This window comes from Elephas maximus, chromosome 24, assembly GCF_024166365.1.
Source record: "Elephas maximus indicus isolate mEleMax1 chromosome 24, mEleMax1 primary haplotype, whole genome shotgun sequence".
In the NCBI taxonomy this organism is placed as follows: domain Eukaryota; kingdom Metazoa; phylum Chordata; class Mammalia; order Proboscidea; family Elephantidae; genus Elephas; species Elephas maximus.
The window spans coordinates 41,070,193-41,091,605 of NC_064842.1; the positions used below are offsets into that span (position 1 = coordinate 41,070,193).

Genomic DNA, 21,413 nt, shown 5'->3' on the forward strand with positions numbered 1-21,413 from the left:
TCGAATCCACCAGGTGCTCCTTGGAAACTCTATGGAGCAGTTCTACTCTGTCTTATAGGGTCGCTGTGAGTCGGAATCGACTTGACGGCACTGGGTTTGGTTTTTGGTTTTGGTTGATATTTGGATCAAGATTGGATTGTATTTGTAGATTGCTTTGGGTAGAATTGACATTTTCATAAATGTTGAGTTTACCTATCCGTGAGCATGGTATGTTTTTCATTTTATGTGGCTTTCTTTTTGGTTTCTTTTAGTAGCATTTTGTAGTTTTCTTTGTATAGGTCTTTTACATTCCTGGTTAGATTTGTTCTTATACATTTTATTTTTTTAGAGGCTATTATAAATGGTCTTATTTTCCTGATTTCCTTTTTGTCATTCTCTTTTCTGGTGTATAGGAATCCAGCTACTTTTTGTATGTTTATCATGTATTCTGCTACTCTGTTGTATCTTTGTATTAGTTCCAGTAGTTTTCTCATGGAGTCCACTAGGTTTTCTAATCATATCATCCACAAATAGGACCAGTTTTACTTCTTCATTACCAGTTTGGATGCCCTTTATTTCTTTTTCTTGCCTTATTGCTCTAGCTAGGACTTAACAGCACACTGTTAAATAGGAGCAGTGATAAAGTGCATCCTTGCCTTGTTTCTGTTCTCAAGAGGAATGTTTTCAGCGTGTCTCTATTAAGAATGATGTTCACTGTTGGTTTTGTATAGGTGCTGTTTATTATGTTGAGAAATTTCCCTTCTCTACCTATTTTATTGAGAGTTTTTAACAAGAATGGGTGTGGGACTTTGTCTAATGCTTTTTCTGCATTGATTGAGATGATCATTTGATTATTTTCTTTATGTGGTGATTGTTGTTGCTGTTGTCGTTAGGTGCTGCAGAATCGGTTCCGACTCATAGCAACCCTATGCCCAACGGAACGAGCCATCCTTACAATCGTTGTAATGCTTGAGCTCACTGTTGTAGCCACTGTGAAAGTCCACCTCGTTGAGGGTCTTCCTCTTTTCTGCTGACCCTGTACTCTGCCAAGCATGATATCCTTTGCAAGGGACTGAGCCCTCCTGACAACATGTCCAAAGCATGTAAGATGCAGTCTTGCCATCCTTGCTTCTAAGGAGCGTTCTGGTTGAACTTCTTCTGAGACAGATCTGTTCATTCTTTTGGCAGTGCATGGTATTTTAATACTCTTTGCCAACACCACAATTCAAAGGCGTCAATTCTTCTTCAGTCTTCCTTATTCATTGTCCAGCTTTCACATGCATATGATGCAATTGAAAATACTATGGCTTGGGTCAGGTGCACCTTCCTCTTCAGGGTGACATCTTTGGTATTCAACACTTTAAAGAAGTCCTTTGCAGCAGATTTACCCAATGCAATGGGTCTTTTGGATTTCTTGACTGCTGCTTCCATGACTGTTGATTGTGGATCCAAGTAAAATGAAATCCTTGACAACTTCCATCTTTTCTCCATTTATCATGATGTTGCTCATTGGTCCAGTTGTGAGGATTTTTGTTTTCTGTATGTTGAGGTGCAATCCATACTGAAGGCTGTGGTTTTGATCCTCATTTTTGGAGTAAGTGCTTCAAGTCCTTTTCACTTTCAGCAAGCAGGGTGTGTCATCTGCATAACACAGGTTGTTAATGAGTCTTCTTCCAATCCTGATGCCCTGTTCTTCTTTGTATACTCCAGCTTCTCATATTATTTGTTCAGCATACAGATTAAATAGGTATGGTGAAAGAATACAACCCTGGCGCACACCTTTCCTGACTTAAAACCAATCAGTAGCCGCTTGTTCTGTGTGAACAAGCGCCTCTTGATCTATGTAAAGGTTCCTCATGAGCACAATTAAGTGTTCTGGAATTCCCTTTCTTCACAATGTTATCCATAGTTTGTTATGATCCACACAGTCGAATGCCTCTGCATAGTCAATAAAACACAGGTAAACATCCTTCTGGTATTCTCTGCTTTCAGCCAGCATCCATCTGACATCAGCAATGATATCCCTGGTTCCACGTCCTCTTCTGAAACCAGCCTGAGTTTCTGACAGTTCCCTGTTAATATACTGCTGCAGCCGTTTTTGAATGATCTTCAGCAGAATTTTGCTTGCATGTGATATTAATGATATTGTTCTATAATTTCCACATTCGGTTGGATCACCTTTTTTTAAAAAAAAAAAATAATTTTTATTGTGCTTTAAGTGAAAGTTTACAAATCAAGCCAGTCTCTCACACAAAAACCCATATACACCTTGCTACACACTCCCAATTACTCTCCTCCTAATGAGACAGCCCGTTCTTTCCCTCCACTCTCTTCTTTTTGTGTCCATCTTGCCAGCTTCTAACCCCCTCCACCCTCTCATCTCCCCTCCAGGCAGTAGATGCCAACATAGTCTCAAACGTCCACCTGTGGATCACCTTTTTTGGGAATAGGCATAAATATGGATCTCTTCCAATCAGTTGGCCAGGAAGCTGTCTTCCATATTTCTTGGCATAGACAAGTAATCACCTCCAGCACGGCTTCTGTTTGTTGAGATACCTTCATTGATAGTCCATCAATTCCTGGAGGCTTGTTTTTCGCTAGTGCCTTCAGAGCAGCTTGGACATCTTCCTTCATTATCATCGGTTCCTGATCATATGCCACTCTTGAAATGGCTGAACATAGACTAATTCTTTTTGGTGTAATGACTCTGTGTATTCCTTCCATCTTCTTTTGATGATTCCTGTGTAGTTTAATATTTTCCGCCGTTGAATCCTTCACTATTGCAACTCGATGCTTGCATTTTTTTCTTCAGAGTTTTCAGCTTGAGAAACGCCGAGCTTGTTCTTCCCTTTTGGTTTTCCATCTGCAGCTCTTTGCACATATCATTACAATACTTTGTCTTCTCAAGACGCTCTTTGAAATCTTCTGTTCAGTTCTTTTACTTCATGAATTCTTTCTTTTGCTTTAGCTGCTTGACGTTTGAGAGCAAGTTTCAGAGTCTCCTCTGACATCCATCTAGGTCTTTTCTTTCTTTCCTATCTTTTCAGTGACCTCTTGCTTTCTTCATGTGTAATGTCCTTGATGTCATTCCACAACTCGTCCGGTCTTCAGTCACTGGTGTTCAATGTGTCAAATCTATTCTTCAGATGGTCTCTAAATTCAGGTGGGATGTACTCAAGGTCATATTTTGGCTCTCGTGGACTTGCTCTGATTTTCTTCAGTTTCAGCTTGAACTTGCATATGAGCAGTTTATGGTCTGTTCCACAGTCGGCCCCTGGCCTTGTTCTGAGTGATGATATCAAGCTTTTCAATCGTCTCTTTCCACAGATGTAGTCAATTTGATTTCTCTGTGTTCCATCTGGCGAGGTCCATGTGTATAGTCACTGTTTATGTTGGTGAAAGATGGTATTTGCAATGAAGAAGTCGTTGGCCTTGCAAAATTCTGTCATTTGATCTCCAGCATTGTTTCTATCACCAAGGCCTTGTTTTCCAACTACCGATCCTTTGTCTTTGTTTCCAGCTTGCGCATTCCAATCGCCAGCAATTATCAATGCATCTTGATTGCATGTTCAATCAATTTCAGACTGCAGCAGCTGATAAAAATCTTCTGTTTCTTCATCTTTGGCCCTAGTGGTTGGTGTGCAGATTTGAATAATAGTCATATTAACTGGTCTTCCTTGTAGGTGTATCCTATCACTGACAGCGTTGTACTTCAGAATAGATCTTGAAATGTTCTTTTTGACGATAAGTGCAACACCATTCCTCTTCAAGCTGTCATTCCCAGCATAGCAGACTATGATTGTCTGATTCAAAATGGCCAATACCAGTCCATTTCCGCTCACTAATGCCTGGGATATCGATGTTTATACATTGCATTTCATTTTTGACGATTTCCAATTTTCCTAGATTCATATTTCGTACATTACAGATTCCAATTATTAATGGATGTTTGCAGCTGTTTCTTCTCATTTTGAGTCATACCACATCAGCAGATGAAGGTCCTGAGAGCTTTAGGCCATCCACGTCATTAAGGTCGACTCTACTTTGAGGAGGCAGCTCTTCCCCAGTCATCGTTTGAGTGTCTTCCAACCTGGGGGGCTCATCCTCCAGCACAATATCAGACAGTGTTCTGCTGCTATTCATAACGTTTTCACTGGCTAATGCTTTTCAGAAGTAGACTGCCGGGTCCTTCTTCCTAGCCTGTCTTAGTCTGGAAGCTCAGCTGAAACCTGTCCTCCATGGGTGACCCTGCTGGTATCTGAATACTGGTGGCATAGTTTCCAGCGTCACAGCAACCTGCAAGCCCCGACAGTTCAAGAAACTGACAGACGCATGGGGGACTTGGTGATTACATTGATTCATTTTCTAATGTTGAACCATCTTTATATAAACCTAGAATCCTGAGCCTTTGAGTTGATTCTGACTCAAAGCGACCCTATAGAACAGAGTAGAACTGGCCCATAGAGTTTCCAAGGAGCGCCTTGTGGATTTGAACTGCCGACCGACCCTTTGGTTAGCAGCTGTAGCACTTAACCACTACACCACCAGGGTTTCTTACCAATGAAATGGACTGCCATCAAGTCAGTTCTGACTCATTGTGACCCATCTTTATATACCTGGTAGGAATCGCACTTTGTCGTGGTGTATTATTTTTTTGATAGGATGCTGGATTCTATTGGTCAGAATTTTGTTGAGTATTTTTACATCTATTATAATAGGAGATACTGGTTTATAATTTTCTTTTTTTGTGGTGTATTTGTCTGGTTTTGGTATCGGTTATGCTGGCTTCATAGAATTAATTCACATGTATCCCTTCCTTTTTATGTTCTGAAGTAATTTGAGTAATACTGGTATATACTCTTCTTTGAATGTTTGGTAGAATTCTTCAGTGAAGCCATTTGGGTCAGGGTTTTTTTTTTGTTGAAAGTTTTTAAATTACCTTTTCAGTCTGTTCGCTTTTTTATAGGTCTGTCCAGTCTTTCAACATCATTTTCTGTTAGTTTGGATAGATAGTGTTTTTCTAGAAATTTGTCCGTTTCTTCTAGGTTTTCAAATTTGTTGGAGTATAGTTATTCATAGTGCTCTGTTATGATCCTTTTTGTTTTTATTGGGTCTGTTATAATGTCCCACGTTTCATTTCTTATTTGGGTTATTTGTGTCCTCTCCTGTTTTTCTTTTGTCAGTTTCGCCCATGGTTTGTCAATTTTGTTTCTTTCAAAGAACCAAGTTTTGGCTTTGTTGATGCTTTCTATTGTTTTTCTATTCTCTATTTCATTTATTTCTGCTCTGAACTTTATTAATTTCTTTATTATGGTGGCTCTGGTCTTCTTTTGTTGTTCTCTATTTGTTTGAGTTCTTGTAGCTAATGTTTTGATTTTGTCCCATCTTTTTTGATGTGTGCATCTATTGCTATTGATTGAGTTCTGAGCACTGCCTTTGCTGTGTTCTAGATGTTCCGGTTTGATGCATTTTCATATTTGCTTGATTCTAGTAATTTTTTTTTCATTCTGTCTTTGATTTCTTCTATTACTCAGAGCTTTTAAGTAGGGCGTAATTCAGTTTACATGTACTTAATTTTTTTTTTCTTGCTCTTCGTGTTGATTATTTCTACTTTGACGGTGGTGTGACCAGAGAAGGTGCTTTGTATTATCTCAGTATTTGGATTTTGTTGAACATTGCTTTGCAGCCTAAGATGTGGTCCATTCTGGAGAACGTTCCGTGTACATTGGAAAAGAATGTATATTTTCAGCTGTTGGGTGAAGTGTTCTGTATATGTCTATGAGTTCAGGTTGGCTGATTGTGGCCTTTAGATCTTCTGTGTCTTTTGTTGAGTTTCTTTCTAGATGTGCTGTCCTTTACTCAGACTGGTGTGTTGAAATCTCCTACTATTATTGTCAAACTGTCAATTTCTCTTTTCAGTGTTGTTAGAGTTTGTTCAGTGTATTTTTTTTTTTTTTTATCATTGGGGGTGTGGTGTATAAGAATATTTTCTCATTTAACTTTGAGTCTTTGAATTTCTCAATACTGGTTACAGGGCTCAAGTTTTACTCCTACTGTGCAACTTTTCCCAAAATTACAGCCTTAATCTCCCACTGAAGTATTTTAATAGAGTGGTCTTTTTTTTTTTTTAATTGTTTAAAAATACATATAACAACATTTGCCAATTTAGTATTTTTATATGTACAATTTAGTGACACCAAGTAAATTAATCATATTTTGTAATAATCACCATTCCCAAATTTTTCATCACCAAACAGAAACAAAATCCTTCCTAAACAATGACTCCCCTAATGGGTTGATCTTAAGTTCCCTCCTCCGTAAAAACTGTGAAACTAGATATTTCCTTGTAACATTCAAAATATACTCTCAGAGAATGTTACAGTATTAATGATAGAAATATCTGTATTATAGACGCAATGGAAGTAGTTTTGCATTTTTTAAATTCAGTTTTGTAGTGTTTTATTTTGATATAATTTCAGACCGACTGAAAATTTGTAAAGTGCAAGAGACTTCCATATGCCTTTTACCTAGATTCAATAATTATTATACATGTTGCCCCATTCGTTTTATCATATTTTGTTGTTGCCAGCTGCTGTCAAGTCAGCCCAGAGTCATGGTGACCCCCATGAGTTACAGAGTTGCAAACTGTGTCAATAGGTTATCTTGGCTGTAATCAATAAAGAAGCTGATTGCCAGGGTTTTTCTTCGCAGAGCTGCTTCCTGGGTTTGAACCACTAGCCTTTTGATTAGCAGTCCATTGCAAATTGCTTGCCACCACCCAGGCTTATATCAGATTTTATCTACTTCTCTATACAGCTTTTTCCTGAGTCATTTAAGAGTAAGTTGGAAACATCACACTCCTTTTTCTCTAATTCTTCAGTGTATAAGTTCGTAAGAACAAAGACGTTCTGTTGCATGACCACAGTAAAATGATTCAAAATCAAGAAATTTGACAGTGATGTAATTCTATTATCTAGTCCATACCCCATACTGAAATTTTGTCAATTGTCCACCAAAAAAACCGAAACTTTTGCAGCTATTTTTTTCCCAGTTCAGAATCCATTTCAGAATAATGCATTACATTTAATTGTCTTTCTTTACTCTTTTTAAAATTGGAATAGTTCCATAGCCTTCCGTTTTTTGTTGTTCTTTTTTTTTTTTTTTGACCATGACACTTTGGAAGCATGCAGGATGGTTATTTTGTAGAATGTCCTTTAATTTGGGAGTTTGGGGTTGCCTGATGTTGTGCATGATTAGATTCAGGTAATACATTTTTGGCAAGAATAGTACACAAGTGATGTTGTGAACTTCAGAGTTTATTATATCAGGAGGTACATAATACCAGTTTGTCCCAATATTGGTGGTGAAAACTGATTGCTTGGTTAAGATGGGATGTGCCAGGTTTTCGAACTCTAAATTTGCTGTTTCTCCCTTGTAATTAATAGGTAATTTGTGGAGTGATACTTTGAGACTGTAAATATCTTCTTCCTCATCAAATTTTTACCCACTAATTTTAGTGTCCATTAATGATTTTCTAACGCCATCATTCCTTCCATATTTATAGTTAGCATTTTACTATAAGGAAGAATTTTTCTTTCCTGCTTATTCATTTATTATATATCAGTAGGAATTCATGGATGCTTTATTCAAATCATCATTTATTTGAATACTCAAGTGTTCCTGGATTTGGTTAGTGGGCAGCCCCTCCAACCTGGTTTACTGCATCTTTTTGATATGTCTCCATGAATACCTAAGCATTGCGTTATTTTCTGGCACAGGAAGATGTTTTAGCCTCTTCTAGTACCTTCTCTGTCTCATCCTTGGAGTCAGTTTTTTCTGTAAGGAACCCTGGTTCTTCTTACTGCAGTATGGTATTTAGAAACCAAGAGTTGGAGTCAGAGTACCTTCTGAGTTTTTACTACCTCCATATTTGTAACTCCGCCAACCCGCCCCCCACCCCCCCCCAAAAAAAACCCACTGCCATTGAGTCTCTTCCAACTCATAGTGACCCTATAGGACAGAGTAGAACTGCCTTATAGGGTTTCCAAGGAGCGGCTGCTGGATTCGAACTGCCAACCTTTTGCCTAGTAGCCAAGCTCACAACCACTGTGCCATGAGGGCTCCTCCTAGTTCTCCAGTAGTAAGAAATGTGGCACGCATTATCCTCAGTGTATTTCTGATTTATAATTTTTCTATTGCAGATTAGTTTTGCCTGATCTAGGACTCCACATAAACGGAATCATACAATATGTATTCTTGTGTGTCTGGTTTCTTTTGTTTGCACACTGTCTGTAAGATTCCTCTACACTGGTTTGCATATGAGTAGTTTGTTCTTTGTATAGCTTAGCATTATTCCACTGCATGAAAATATCAGTTTATCCACTCAACTATGATAAACATTTGGGTTGTTCCCAGTTTGTGACTATTATAAATACAGCTGCTATGAACATTCAAGTACAGGTATATATGCTCTCATTTCTCTTAAGTAAATAGGAGTGGAGTTGCTAGGTTGGGTAGGTGTGTATTTAACCTTATTAAAAAAAAAACTGCCAAATTTGTTCCATAATATTTGTGAAATTTCATGCTCCCATTACCAGTTATGAGAGTTCTGGTTGCTCCACATTCTCACCAACATCTGCTGTCATTAGCCCTTTAAATGTTAGCCATTCTAGTGAGTGTGAGTGGTAGCTCATTGTGGTAATAACTTACATTTCTCTAATGACTAATAGGAAACCCTGATGGTGTAGTGGTTAAGAGCTACGGCTGCTAACCAAAAGGTCGGCAGTTCGAATCCATCGGGCGCTCCTTGGAAACTGTGTGGGGCAGTTCTCCTCTGCCCTGTAGGGTTGCTGTGAGTCGGATTTGACTCAATGGCAATGGATCTTTTTTTTTTTTTTTTATGACTAATAGGTTAAGCACTTTTTCATTCCTTCGTGGCCATTCATATAATTCTTTATGAAGGTTCTGTTTAAATCTTTTGTCTATTTTAAAAGTTGTGTTGTCTTTATTAATGTGTTGTAGAAGTTCTTTATTCTAGAATATATGGTGAAACATTTGTATTGTGAATATGTACCATTTTGTGGCTTGCCTATTGATTTCCTTAATGATCTCTTCTATTGAGTGGAAGTTTTAAATTTTTATGAAGTCAGGTTTATTAATGCTTTTCTTCCATGGCTGTTACTTTCTGTGTCCCAGGAAATCTTTGCCTACTCTCAGGCCACAAAAATATTCTCATGTTTTCTTTTATAAGCCTTTACTTTTATAGTTTACATCTAAGTCTATTTTCCATTGCAGATTAATTTTTGTGGATGGTGTGATACGTCATAAATAGAGATTATGGCTTGATGTTGTTTCTTTGTGTAAATTTACATTCCTGAGGTTTTTTTTTGGTTTGTTTGTTGTTTTTAATTTACAAAGGAAAATTTTAGAATTGTAAGGTCCTCTAATTTATATTATGCTCTGGGAAAGCCAAGTACTTCAACATTTATTTAATATACAAATGTATAAATTTAGAGAATATATAAACAAATTAAAATAATTATTGCTTTATGATAATAGAAATAACTAGAACACAGTATGTTTAGAAGAATTGCCTATTATTAAATTTCTTTACCATTTCTACAGTAATAAGAGAGACATTGGGAGAACAGTTTTTCACTGTACACATTCTACAAAGAAATAGTTTTTTTTTTAGTTTGCCAGATGAAATAATCATTTATATAACTTGCAAAGTGACTGTGATTGTCTTGTTTTATTGGTGGTCTAAAGTCTGTCAATCTTTCCATTCAAAACCCCTATTTTCAGTTTAAAAAAAAAAAATTAACCAGCCAGAAACTTGGCATTCATGATCTTGGTTCAATATAAGGTACTTTTTTAAACAAAATTTTAAATAGTCAGCTCTTTTTTAAAGTTGTAAGGGTATAAAGAGGAATAAAGGAATTTCTTGGTTAAACAGATAGGAAATATTTTTCCAGCCAACTTATTCCAATTAGATTTACAAAGCAAACTTTCCCATTCTAGAAATCTTTTAAGTATGTGTGTTCCTATGTTCCAGTTGCCACAAGCTCTTGCCTCAAGACTTTCCTTTCCTTTGCTATTAAAAAAAAAAAAAACCCTTTGCCATCGAGTCAATTCTGACTGATAGCCACCCTATACAACAGAGTAGAACTGCCCCATAGGGTTTCCAGGGAGCAGCTGGTGGATTTGAACTGCCGACCGTGTGGTTAGCAGCCATAGCACCTAACCATTGTGCCACTAGGGCTCCTTCCTTTGCTATATCCAAACCAAAAAACCAAACCCTTTGCCGTCGAGTCGATTCCGACTCAACAGCCCTACAGGACAGAATTGAACTGCCCCATAGAGTTTCCAAGGAGCTCCTGGTAGATTCAAACGCCGATCTTTTGGTTAGTAGCCGTAGTTTTTAACCACGATGCCACCAAAAAAAACCAAACTCAGTACCGTCGAGTTGATTCCGACTCATAGCAAGCCTACAGGCCAGAGTAGAACTGCCCCATAGAGTTTCCAAGGAGCGCCTGGCGGATTTGAACTGCCAACCCTTTGGTTAGCAGTTGTAGCACTTAGCCACTATGCCACCAGGGTTTCCCTCCTTTGCTGTAGTTTGTAACAAATGTCCTCTATCTTTCCTCTGCTTTCTGCCCATTTACATTTTTCTTAATTCTCTCTAGTATATTTACATTGATGGTGGCTTTAAGTTTTGGATTTGTTTTGGCTTTTTCACTCTTCTTTCCAGTGCCAGTTTGAACAAAAGAGTGCATGATTTTACCTATCGGCTGAAAAACAGTATTAACTTTGAGAGAGGTTGTGGTGTAAATGGCAATGATTTGCTTTAAATTAAATTTCTGAAATGTAGACTTCAAAAACTATTCTGAGGCGCTGTTACTCAACAAGCAGACTTTTGGCAAGTTTTTTTTTTCCAGAAAGTATAGATGTCAGCTTGAGTACTTTCACAATCTGTTTTTAACTCAGTATCATTTGCATGGTCAACACTTAACTACTATTGGTCCATGGAGGTGTTTGTGGGTTTTTGTCTGTTTCATTTCACTTTTTTTTTTTTTATCATTTCCTGAAATCCTAGTACAGAAATGTAACCTGCTTCAAGAAGTGAGATGGTGTTTTGGAAATCTTTACTTACTCTGTACCCTGAAGAGGATTTGCTTCGGACAAGAGGTTTTTGGGTGCTGCTGAAATTTTGGAGATCTGGGAAAACGGGGTAATAATATGACACCAGCTCTTAAGCAGCAACATCTGCTGTGGTTCAAAGCCACACAAAGAAAGCTGCTTAAGCAGTCGAATGTTTTGGACTGCACGGACAAGTGTGGTTCATCTGCAAAGACTGCAAAGTAGAAGAAATTTAAAGTCGAGAGAAGTTAAAAAATGGAATCGTGGAAGATGAGTATCTTTAAAAGACAAACATCGCCTTGTCCTCCAAGCTATCGAAGATGTTTGTCTGAACCTGCTTATGAAAATTCTGAGATACAGACAAATGTAAAGAGGTATTCATGGTGTGGTACAGCAAAAAGCAAGAAGAAGAAAAATGAATGTGCTATTTCCAATCTAGGAAAGCCACTGGGTGCTTATCGGTGGCAAACACATCCCAGCTTTAGGTGGAAGGTGGGCAAAAAGGAGAGATTACAAAATCATAAAGGAGACCTAGATGAACCACAGCAAAAGGTCCTCCCAAAGATCGTTGGTAATGATGCTTCTTTCTCAGCTAATGAGGTCCTTGGAACATCAACAGAGAAGCTGAACCTGGTCAATACCCGGTCATTTCGGGTTCCATTCACCAGATCCATTTCAGAACCAGCAGCCCACTGCAGTATCAGATTTGCTAGACCTTGGCCTACTTCAGTGGGATCGGTGGAGTCTGAGCAGCAGGGATTCTTCATCCGTGGTATTTTCTCTACTCTTTCCAATGGCTTCTCCAGAATGCTGAGTCTGAAAGGAGAATTACCCAATGAGCCAGGAAGAGAAGGTATATTGTGATGAATAAGGGGATAGAAGGGGTGGCTCAGATTTAATTGCTATTGAAGTTTTAATTATTTGTGTTTTATAATAAGCTGAACCATTCTGTTTACCTGTTATAAAACTGATGTAATCAATTAGCACTTAAAAAAAAAAAGTGATAATCACTTCTTCTGAAACCTTTCGATAAGGCATAGTAAATAGTAGTGAGAAATGAATGAATTTTTGGCTAGTTTAAGGATTTTAAAAAATTATGTTATACTCTTGACTCTTTTGGGGCTAGTACAAAGCGTTATTTTTACCCTCATTTATCCCCACTGATCTACTCTTACATGTTAAGTGAAATTTAGGGAGAGAAGTAATCAAATGATTTGACATGACAAAATTGAGAATTAAAAACAATTTCTACTGTTGTCTTTTAGTAAAAATTATTTTCAAATTAAGTATTATTAGAGATAACCATTTAGAATAGATCATATTGATAACTTTTAATAAGTTGGAATTTTGATTTGCTAAGTCATAAAAACACAATTTGAATGTGGAAGCCAAGAATGCAAATCTTGAACATTTGTTTAGATGACAAAATAGAAATTTGTGTTTGATTTATTTCAGACAACAGAATCATTAAAAAATTAACCTCACATAGAAATTGTTTAAATTGTGTTTTATACTGATGGTGGCATTGTTAAAGCCAAAACAAACAAACAAAAACCCACTTTTAAACTTTTTACCTGATTGCTTTAGAAATGGCTGACCTTATCTAATGAACTATTTTACTTATGAGTTAGGGCCTATTTTTATTTACTTTGAAAATCGTAACACTGCAACCCTGATAATATCTCCATCCAGTTGAGATTATTTTTGGGACAAGTTCTTACCATTAAGAAAATTTCAGCTTATTATGAGCTTGACCACATCAGCAGAGGCTTAAATTCTTTGTAAACTTGTGGGACTTGGCAAAAATTTGTTATTATTGGAGTATAATTTAACTCACTTTAAAATAAAGTTTAAAAATGTGAAAGAGTGGCATTTCAGTGAAAACTTAATTTTCCAAATATATGTGTGCCAACAATTCAGTATTTCTTCTAAACCCTTTCCTCCCTAGAGTCTCTCTGCTCAGTAAGTTTTAATAATGCTATAAAATGTGCTCATTTTCTCCTTACCCTTGGCTTATAGATAATTGCTAAGAGGAAAATCTGTTAATATCCTATTAAAATTTTTGAAAGACTGGGCTGATGCATTTCCTTAGCTGTTGGTATGTCTGTTTCCTAACCAGGTGATCATACCCAACCCAGTGCAAAGTAAAGGTGTTATCAACATAAAGAGTTTAAAATATATTTTTAGAACTAATGCCTCTCAGTGGTTAACATGTGTGTATTTGATTTAAAAAAAGAAACTAGTTTTTTAATTTTTTTATATTTGTATTTGTAAACATAGACTTTTACAGTTTACTTTCAATCTTTAGCAAATATACCAACCTATATTTAGATTGCCTACTGTGTGTGAGATGCTGTAAGAATGTGTCCCTGCTTTTTAAACATTTATGGTCTAATTAAGGAGATAAGACATGTTCTATATTTATTACTTTCTAATGTCTTAATCATTGCAGTCATAGAGTAATTTTGCATGTGGAAGCATATATAGAACTTAAGTTTACGGTGCAATTGTAAGGGAGTTCAATTTCAATAGTCCATAGTGTTTCTGCAGATCTCATCAGCAAGTATTTATTAAAGTTACCATGATATCTCCTCAGTATTCACCAGTAGGGAGACAGCTCTTAAGACCGAAATGTACCGTTTACTGCAAAGGTTGGAGCAAGTGCCTGTGCAAAGGTCTCCTTTCCACTTTTGGCGGTAGCTTCTATATGGCCCAGAGTCCCTGTCAGTGGTTTTCAATCCCATAGTTGTGAACCCTTCTTCGTTCCTCATTCCCCACAAGGGAAGGAATACCACTGACCTAGGAGATCTGAATTTGACTTCCAGCTTTGCCAGCTACCAGTTGTGAATGTTAACATTTGTATTTCCCTTTTTACACTTATATGGAATGATAATTCCTTCCTCATAGGGTGATAATTGAAATTTGAAAATGCTGTTTTTTGGTATGTAAACTAAAGGTGGTGTAGTGGTTAAGTGTGACGGCTGCTAACTAGAAGGTTGGCAGTTCGAATCTACCAGGCGCTCCTTGGAAACTCTATGGGGCAGTTCTACTCTGTCCTATAGGGTCACCATGAGTCAGAATCAACTCGACGTCAGTGGGTTTGGTTTGGTTTATGTAAATAATCAATTTTGTGAATAAAAAGTATTATCAGAGTTGCTATTATAGTAATGTGGCAAGGTCTAAAATTATTAGAACATAGATTTTTTGTTTTGCTTTGTTTACTTTTAATTTCTGTGCTTTAAGTGAAAGTTTACAAATCAAGTCAGTCTCTCATATAAAAATTTATATACACCTTGCTATATACTCCTAGTTGCTTTCCCCCTAATGAGACAGCACACTCCTTCCCTTCGCTCTCTCTTTTTGTGTCCATTTGGCCAGCTGCTGACCCTCTCTGCCCTCTCATCTCCCTTCCAGACAGGAGATGCCCACATAGTCTCATGTGTCTACTTGATCCAAGAAGCTCACTCTTCACCAGTATCATTTTCTACCCCATAGTCCAGTCCAATCCCTGTCTGAAGGGTTGGCTTTGGGAATGATTCCTGTCTTGGGCTAACAGAAGGTCTGGGGACCGTGACCTCTGGGGTCTTTCTAGTCTCAGTCAGACCATTAAACCAAAACCAATCCAAACCCACTGCCATCGAGTCGATTCCGACTCATAGCGACCCTATAGGACAGAGTAGAACTATCCAATAGAGTTACCTAGGAGCACCTGGCAGATTCGAACTGCCGACCTCCTGGTTAGCAGCGTAACACTTAACCACTATGCCACCAGGGTTTGTCTGGTCTTTTTACGAGAATTCGGGGTCTGCATCCCACTGCTGTCCTTACTCCCTCAGCGGTTCTCAGTTGTGTTCCCTGTCAGGGCAATCATCTGTTAGCCAGGCACCATCTAGTTTTTCTGGTCTCAGGCTAATGTAGTCTCTGGTTTATGTGGCCCTTTGTGTCTCTTGGACTCATTTACCTTGTGTCTTTGGTGTTCTTCATTCCCCTTTGCTCCAGGTGGGTTGAGACCAATTGATGCATCTTAGATGGCCACTAGCTAGCGTTTAAGACCCCAGACGCCACTCTCCAAAGTGGGAAGAACATACATGTTTTTAAGACTTCTTTAAGAAAATGAATTTCTTTATGAATTTGAAAGCCACTCGTTGTTAAGTACCGTAGAGTTGGTTCCGACTCATAGCAACCCTGTGTACAACAGAACAAACACTCTCTGGTCCTGTGCCATCCCCATAAGCATTGTTATATTTGAGCCCATTGTTGCAGCCACTGTCAGTCCATCTTGTTGAGGGTCTTCCTCTTTTTCACTGACCCTCTGCATGATGTCCTTCTCCAGAGACTGATCCCTCCTGATAACATGTCCAAAGTATGTGAGATAAAGTCTTGGCCATTCTTGCTTCTAAGGGGCATTCTGGCTGTACTTCTTCCAAGACAGATTTGTTCAATCTTTTGGCAGTTCCTGGTATATTATCAAAGGTTTATATAATTCAGAGGCATCTACTTCGGTCTTATTCATTGTCCAGCTTTTGCATGCATATGAGGTGATTGTGAAAACACCACGGCTTGGGTCAGGCGCACCTTAGTCTTCAAGGTGAATGCCGCTAGTATTTGTTAATTTCATTCTTCATTATCAACTGTAAGATGTGAGAGGCCCTAAATAATATAACATGTCTCTCAAGCACCTAAAACATAGTAATTACTCAAAATATATCACATAGGGTTTCTATTAAGAAAATGAACTAGTTTATTTACATGAATTTAGTTTTTAAAAAACAAATTGAAGGAGAAAGTGGATTCCTGATTGTTGTCTGTTATAATTACTTAACGTAATTATTGAATGTAATGTTATGGCCTAGAACAGTGTGAATCCATACTTGTTCTGAGTATGTACATGTTCTGAACATGAGCAATAATATTTCTTGTCTCATTGCTGGTCACAATTTCCCCCCTGCTTCAAAAAATGAATTACACTGTGCTCAGGATCCCTAAATAATTTAAGAGGGAAAAGGTCAATGGCTTCACTACTGTTCTGTGTTGTATAGTATGTATATTACTTCATCATAGGTTCAGCGATAAAATATAAAAAATGAAGCATCATCTCTTCCAGCTAAAAGTAATCCCAACTGTTTTGGACCCAGAGATCTCTTAAGTATGTAATTATCATGCTTGCAATAGTGGAAACAATTGAAACACCTAGTACTAAAGGAATAACTAAGCAGATTAAACTAAAAACCAAAAACCAAACCCACTGCCTTTGAGTCAGTTCCGACTCATAGCAACCCCATAGGACAGAGCAGAACTTCCCCATAGGGGTTCAAAGGCTGTAAATGTTTACAGAAGCAGACTGCCACATCTTTCTCCTTATGGAGTGGCTGGTGGGTTTCAACTGCCGATCTTCTGGTTAGCAGTAAAGCACTTTAACTGCCGTGCCACCAGGGCTCCTGATACTAAGCAGATTATGGCATATCAGATCAACAAAATACCAGATAGTCTATATAGTTGCCACTTTTCAGTACAGCTGTGCAAAACTTAGGAGAAAGTATAAAATTGTAAACATATGTATATAACACTTAGGATGTAGGAAATTATTGGGAAGCATTTTATTCACAGATTATTTTTCCTCCTCTGTCAGTAGGCAGATATAGGAGTGGAAGCCTTAAAAAATAAAAGTAGGAAGGGAAGTTAAATATACCCTATGCAGTCCTCCTTTCAGAGCCCTGGCGGAGCAGTGATAAGTGCTCAGCTGCTAATCAAAAAGTGTGCAGTTCCCAGGGAGGAAGATGTGGCAGTCTGCTCCCGTAAAGATTTATAGCCCTGGAAACTCTGTGGGGCAGTTCTACTGTGTCCTGTATGGTCACTGTGAGTCGGAATCAGCTCAGTGGCAATGGGTTTTGGGTTCACTCTCCTTTCTGGCTACAGTTAACACTTCCTCTTTATCTATAACATCATAGTAATAAGAAAATCTTCACTCTCCCCAGTTTTGGTTTTGTTTTTAAAAACCTGTCTTGTGGATAGTTTTCTTTTAATGTTCTCATTCAACCTTTTAACACTTTTTTCATAAAAAATCTTATTATTGGAGAAGATCTTATATATCAATTCCACAACTGTTTATAGAGTTACTGAGGCACTATTTTAGGTGCTGGGAAGATGATGTTTTATGAAGTAGCTGCTTCCTCACGTATCCTAGGGAGTCAATAACCATATCAGAAAAAAAACATAACCCTAAGTTGAGAAGACATTACACATACAATAAATAGTAGTAAAGTCTAGTCATTGTAAGAGCTTATATAGTGCTTCCATCTTCTTTATAAGTGGCTCTTCTATTTGCATTAAAGTATAATCAGTTAAAAAAAGACATGTCTCAGTGAAAAAGAAATACAGATACGTTTCTACCAAGAATCCCTGCATTTCGTATTGCATAATGGCTACTCAGCTAGTATTTTGTCACCCATCAGTTTCATCTAAGCTGTCCTGCAGTTGTTTCCTCAGTATTTTTAATACTTACAGTATTTATGTTGTCTGATGTTTAAGCAACTTTGAAATTAATAATAAACTTAAAAATTTTTGGCATTGAACATAAATATTTATTACACATAAATACTTATTACAATTCGTATTACAATATGAATACAATTACTTATTACATACTTATTTACATAAAATTCTGTATTTAAAATGATTCACCATATTAATATAATTTCATTTTAAGTAAACACATTTTAGGGAATAAAGTTTTCAACGATCATGAGGTCATTGATGCAATATTTATCATAAATAAGTACAAGGAACATTAAAACTAGCCACACTCCTAAGACCCAAAGTAACCACCATTAATAATATTCCCTTACATACACACACATTCACGTGCACACGCACATGAGTAATTTAAAAATAAAACTATGATAATAATAGCAAACTTTATATAGTGTTTATTTGGCACCAGGGAGTATTCTAAGCACTTTGTGTTCATTAATCCTACAACAACCTAATGCAGTGAGTACTATTGTATCCCCATTTTTCAAAAGGGAAAATAGAGGCATACAGAGATTAAATAATTTACTCAAGGTCACAAAGTTAGTAAGTAGTAGAAATGGGATTAGAACAACAGGGATCAAGTCCCACATTCTGTGCTCTTAATCAAGGCATTATACTTCTTTACGCTATGCAGAATTCTTTATCCTGCTTGTGTGCTAAACATTTTATCATGTATTGTTGAGAAACATAATTTTGATGCTCCACTTATTCAGCAGTCTTTCAGCAAATATTAATCATGTATCTGTTATGTGCTAAATACTAGTTTGCCTGTATCATTTGGATAACCATAATCTATTGAACCTGTACCACTATTATCATTATTTTCCCTTTTTTTTTTTTTAAAAAAAACCATAGTGATGTGAACAAATCACTGTGTACAGAAATAATTTCAAATTTGTTTTCTAGGAGATAGTCTTAGAAGTAGAATCTTTGGGTCAAAAGGTGAACTTATTTTAAAACTTAAAATATAAAATATTTACATACATGTACACTTTTTTACACAATAAAAAGCACTCATTTTAAGTGTGCAGTTGGATGTATCTGACAAACGCATACACGTGTGTACCCACAATTAACATATGGAATATTTCCATTATTCCAAAAGAGTTGTGTTAAGCCCCTTTCCAGTCATACTCCAGAACCTCTGGTCTCAAGCAACTACTGCTCTGCTTCCTAATACTATATCATAAATTATAATTATATACTATATCATAAATTATATTTGTCTTAGAGTTTCAGATAAATTAGATGGATGAATTTGTTTATGGCTTCTTTTGCTCACTGTAATGCTTATGAGATTCATCCATACTGTTGCATATAATAGTAGTTTATTCCTTTTCATTGCGGAATAGTATTTCATTGTATAGATATAATGCAATTTACTCATCTTTTTATCTGTTGGTGGACATTTAGGCTGTTGCCAGTTTTTTGTTGTTATAAATAATGCTGCTATGAACACTTGTGTACAAGCTTTTGTATAGTTACATGCTTTCATTTCTCTTAGTAGTGGAATAGCAGGGTCCTATGTTTAATTTTGGAAACCGTGGTGGCGTAGTGGTTAAGAGCTACGGCTGCTAACCAAAAAGGGTGGCAGTTCAAATCCACCAGGCACTCCTTGGAAACCCTATGGGACAGTTCTGCTCTGTCGTATAGGGGCGCTATGAATCGGAATCAACTTGATGGTAATGGATTTGGCTTTTCGTTTATGTTTAATTTTGTAAGAGATTGCAAACTGTGGTTGTTATAATTCACATTTCCATCAGAAATGTATAAGAGCTCTAGTTCCATATTCTTGTCAAAACTGGATATAGTTAGCTTTTAAATTTAACTTATTCTAGTGAGTGGGTATGTCATTGTGGCTTAATTTGTATTTCCTGGATGACTAATGTTGATAAGAATCCTTTTTGGTGGTAATTGGCCTTTCATATATCTTCTTTTTCGAAGTGTCTGTTCAAATCGCTTGCCCATTTTTATGGGGTTGTCTCTAACCATAAGAGTTTGTTATATATTCTGGATATGACTCCTTTGTCAGATATGCATATTGAGAATATTTTCTCCCAGTTTGAAACTTAACTTTTCATTTTCTTAATAGTGACTTTGAAGAGCAAAGGCTAATTTTTATGAATTTGTCGGATTTTTCTTTTATAGTTCATACTCTGTGTGTCCTCGAAATCTTTGCTTACTGCAACATCACAGAGATTTTTTTCCTATGTTTTCTTCTAGAAGTTTGAGTTTATGTTCACACTCTGATTCATGTCAAATTCATTTTTATGTATGGTATTTGCTAAGGATCAAACTTCAGTTTTTTTTCCATATGAATATCTAGTTTTACAAGAATAATTTAAAAAAAAAAAAAAGACTATTTTTCTCTGTTGAATTACCTTGTCATCTTTGATAAAAAGCAGCTGACCATATAGATGTGAATCTATTTCTGGACACTCTCTTCTGTTCCATTAATTAATATCACACTACCTTGATTAATCCAGCTTTATAGTAAATCTTGAAATCAAGTACTCAAAGTCTTCAGATTTGGTTACTTTTCAAATTGGTTTTTTGAGGTTTTTTTTTTTTTTTTTGAGGGGGGCTATTTTAAGTCCTTTGCATTTCGTATAAATTTTAGAATCAGATTGTCAAATTCTACAAAAACCTGCTGACGTTTTGTTTGGATGGCATTAAATCTATATCGATTGAGGAGAATTGACATCTTAATAAAGTTGAGTGTTTCGATCAATGAACATGGTATATCTCTTTATCTATTTAGACCATCTTTATAGGGTCACTCGCTATGAGTCGAAATTGACTTGATGACAGTGGGTTTGGTTTGGGCTTAGGTTTAGTTTCCCTCAGCAATATTTTACAGTTTTCAGTGTACAAGTGGTCATGTATTTTGTTAAATTTATTCCTGCGTGTTTTGTGGTTTTGATGCTATTATAAATTGTATTTTTATTTCAATTTCCAATTGTTTTTTGCTAATATATAAAATTAAAATTGATTTTTGTATTGAGCATCTATCCTGCAACTTGCTAAACTCACTTATTAGTTGTAGCTTTTTAATAGATTCCTTATTCTTTTATATCAATAGTCATGTACACAAATAAAAGCAGTTACAAGGATAATAATGAGCATGAATCAAATCCTCACTTTTTTACTTCTCTGACACCAGCTGCAACATGCAGCACTCATCTCTCTGACCCTAGCCACCTGGAGCTAGCTCAGATCTCACCAGTTAAAAGGACACTGCCCTTTCGCTGCCAAATATGTACACACCGGCTGCAAGTTTGGGGGCCCCAGGAGCTCTTCACACTTCTGGTCTGCTGGCCATAGGTTCCATGTTTTCCTTGTACCTCTTCCGAATGCCAGCTGCAAGCTTAGGGGTCCCTAGCCCCCTTAGTTCTGACCTACTGGCTCCCAGTACTTGCTCAGGTTCGATAATTCACTGAAACAACTCACAGACCTCACGGAAAGTACCACAGTATACTTAACAATTACAACTTCATTATAAAGGATGTAAATCAGGATCAGCATCATAGAGAAGAGACACTTAGGGCAAGGTCTAGGAGTGTTCCCAATGCAGAGCTTTTGTGCCTCAAAGGAGTCACATCACCCATGTGAAAACAATTTTTTAAAAAATAATTTTATTTTGTTGTCGAGAATATATACAGCAAAAAACACGTACCAATTCAAGTTTGTACATGTACATTTCAGTGACATCGATTACATTCTCACTCTCCTTTCTGAGTTATTCCTCCCCCATTAACATGTAC

General features: G+C 36.9%; 1 protein-coding gene across 7 annotated transcripts in view; it reads left to right on the forward strand.

Moving 5' to 3' along the window:
• Window positions 1-21,413, forward strand: part of RASAL2 (RAS protein activator like 2) — a 432,719-nt gene that overhangs the window by 136,839 nt on the left and 274,467 nt on the right. For 4 of the 7 annotated variants that reach the window (XM_049868384.1, XM_049868385.1, XM_049868386.1 and 1 more), the window contains exon 1: window positions 9,628-11,971. The exons of the other annotated variants lie outside the window; for them this stretch is intronic. In XM_049868384.1, the coding sequence (XP_049724341.1) occupies window positions 11,374-11,971 (598 nt within the window). In that variant the 5' untranslated portion in view covers window positions 9,628-11,373. Of the gene's footprint in view, window positions 1-9,627; window positions 11,972-21,413 lie in introns of those variants that run through there. 7 annotated transcript variants of the gene reach the window in all.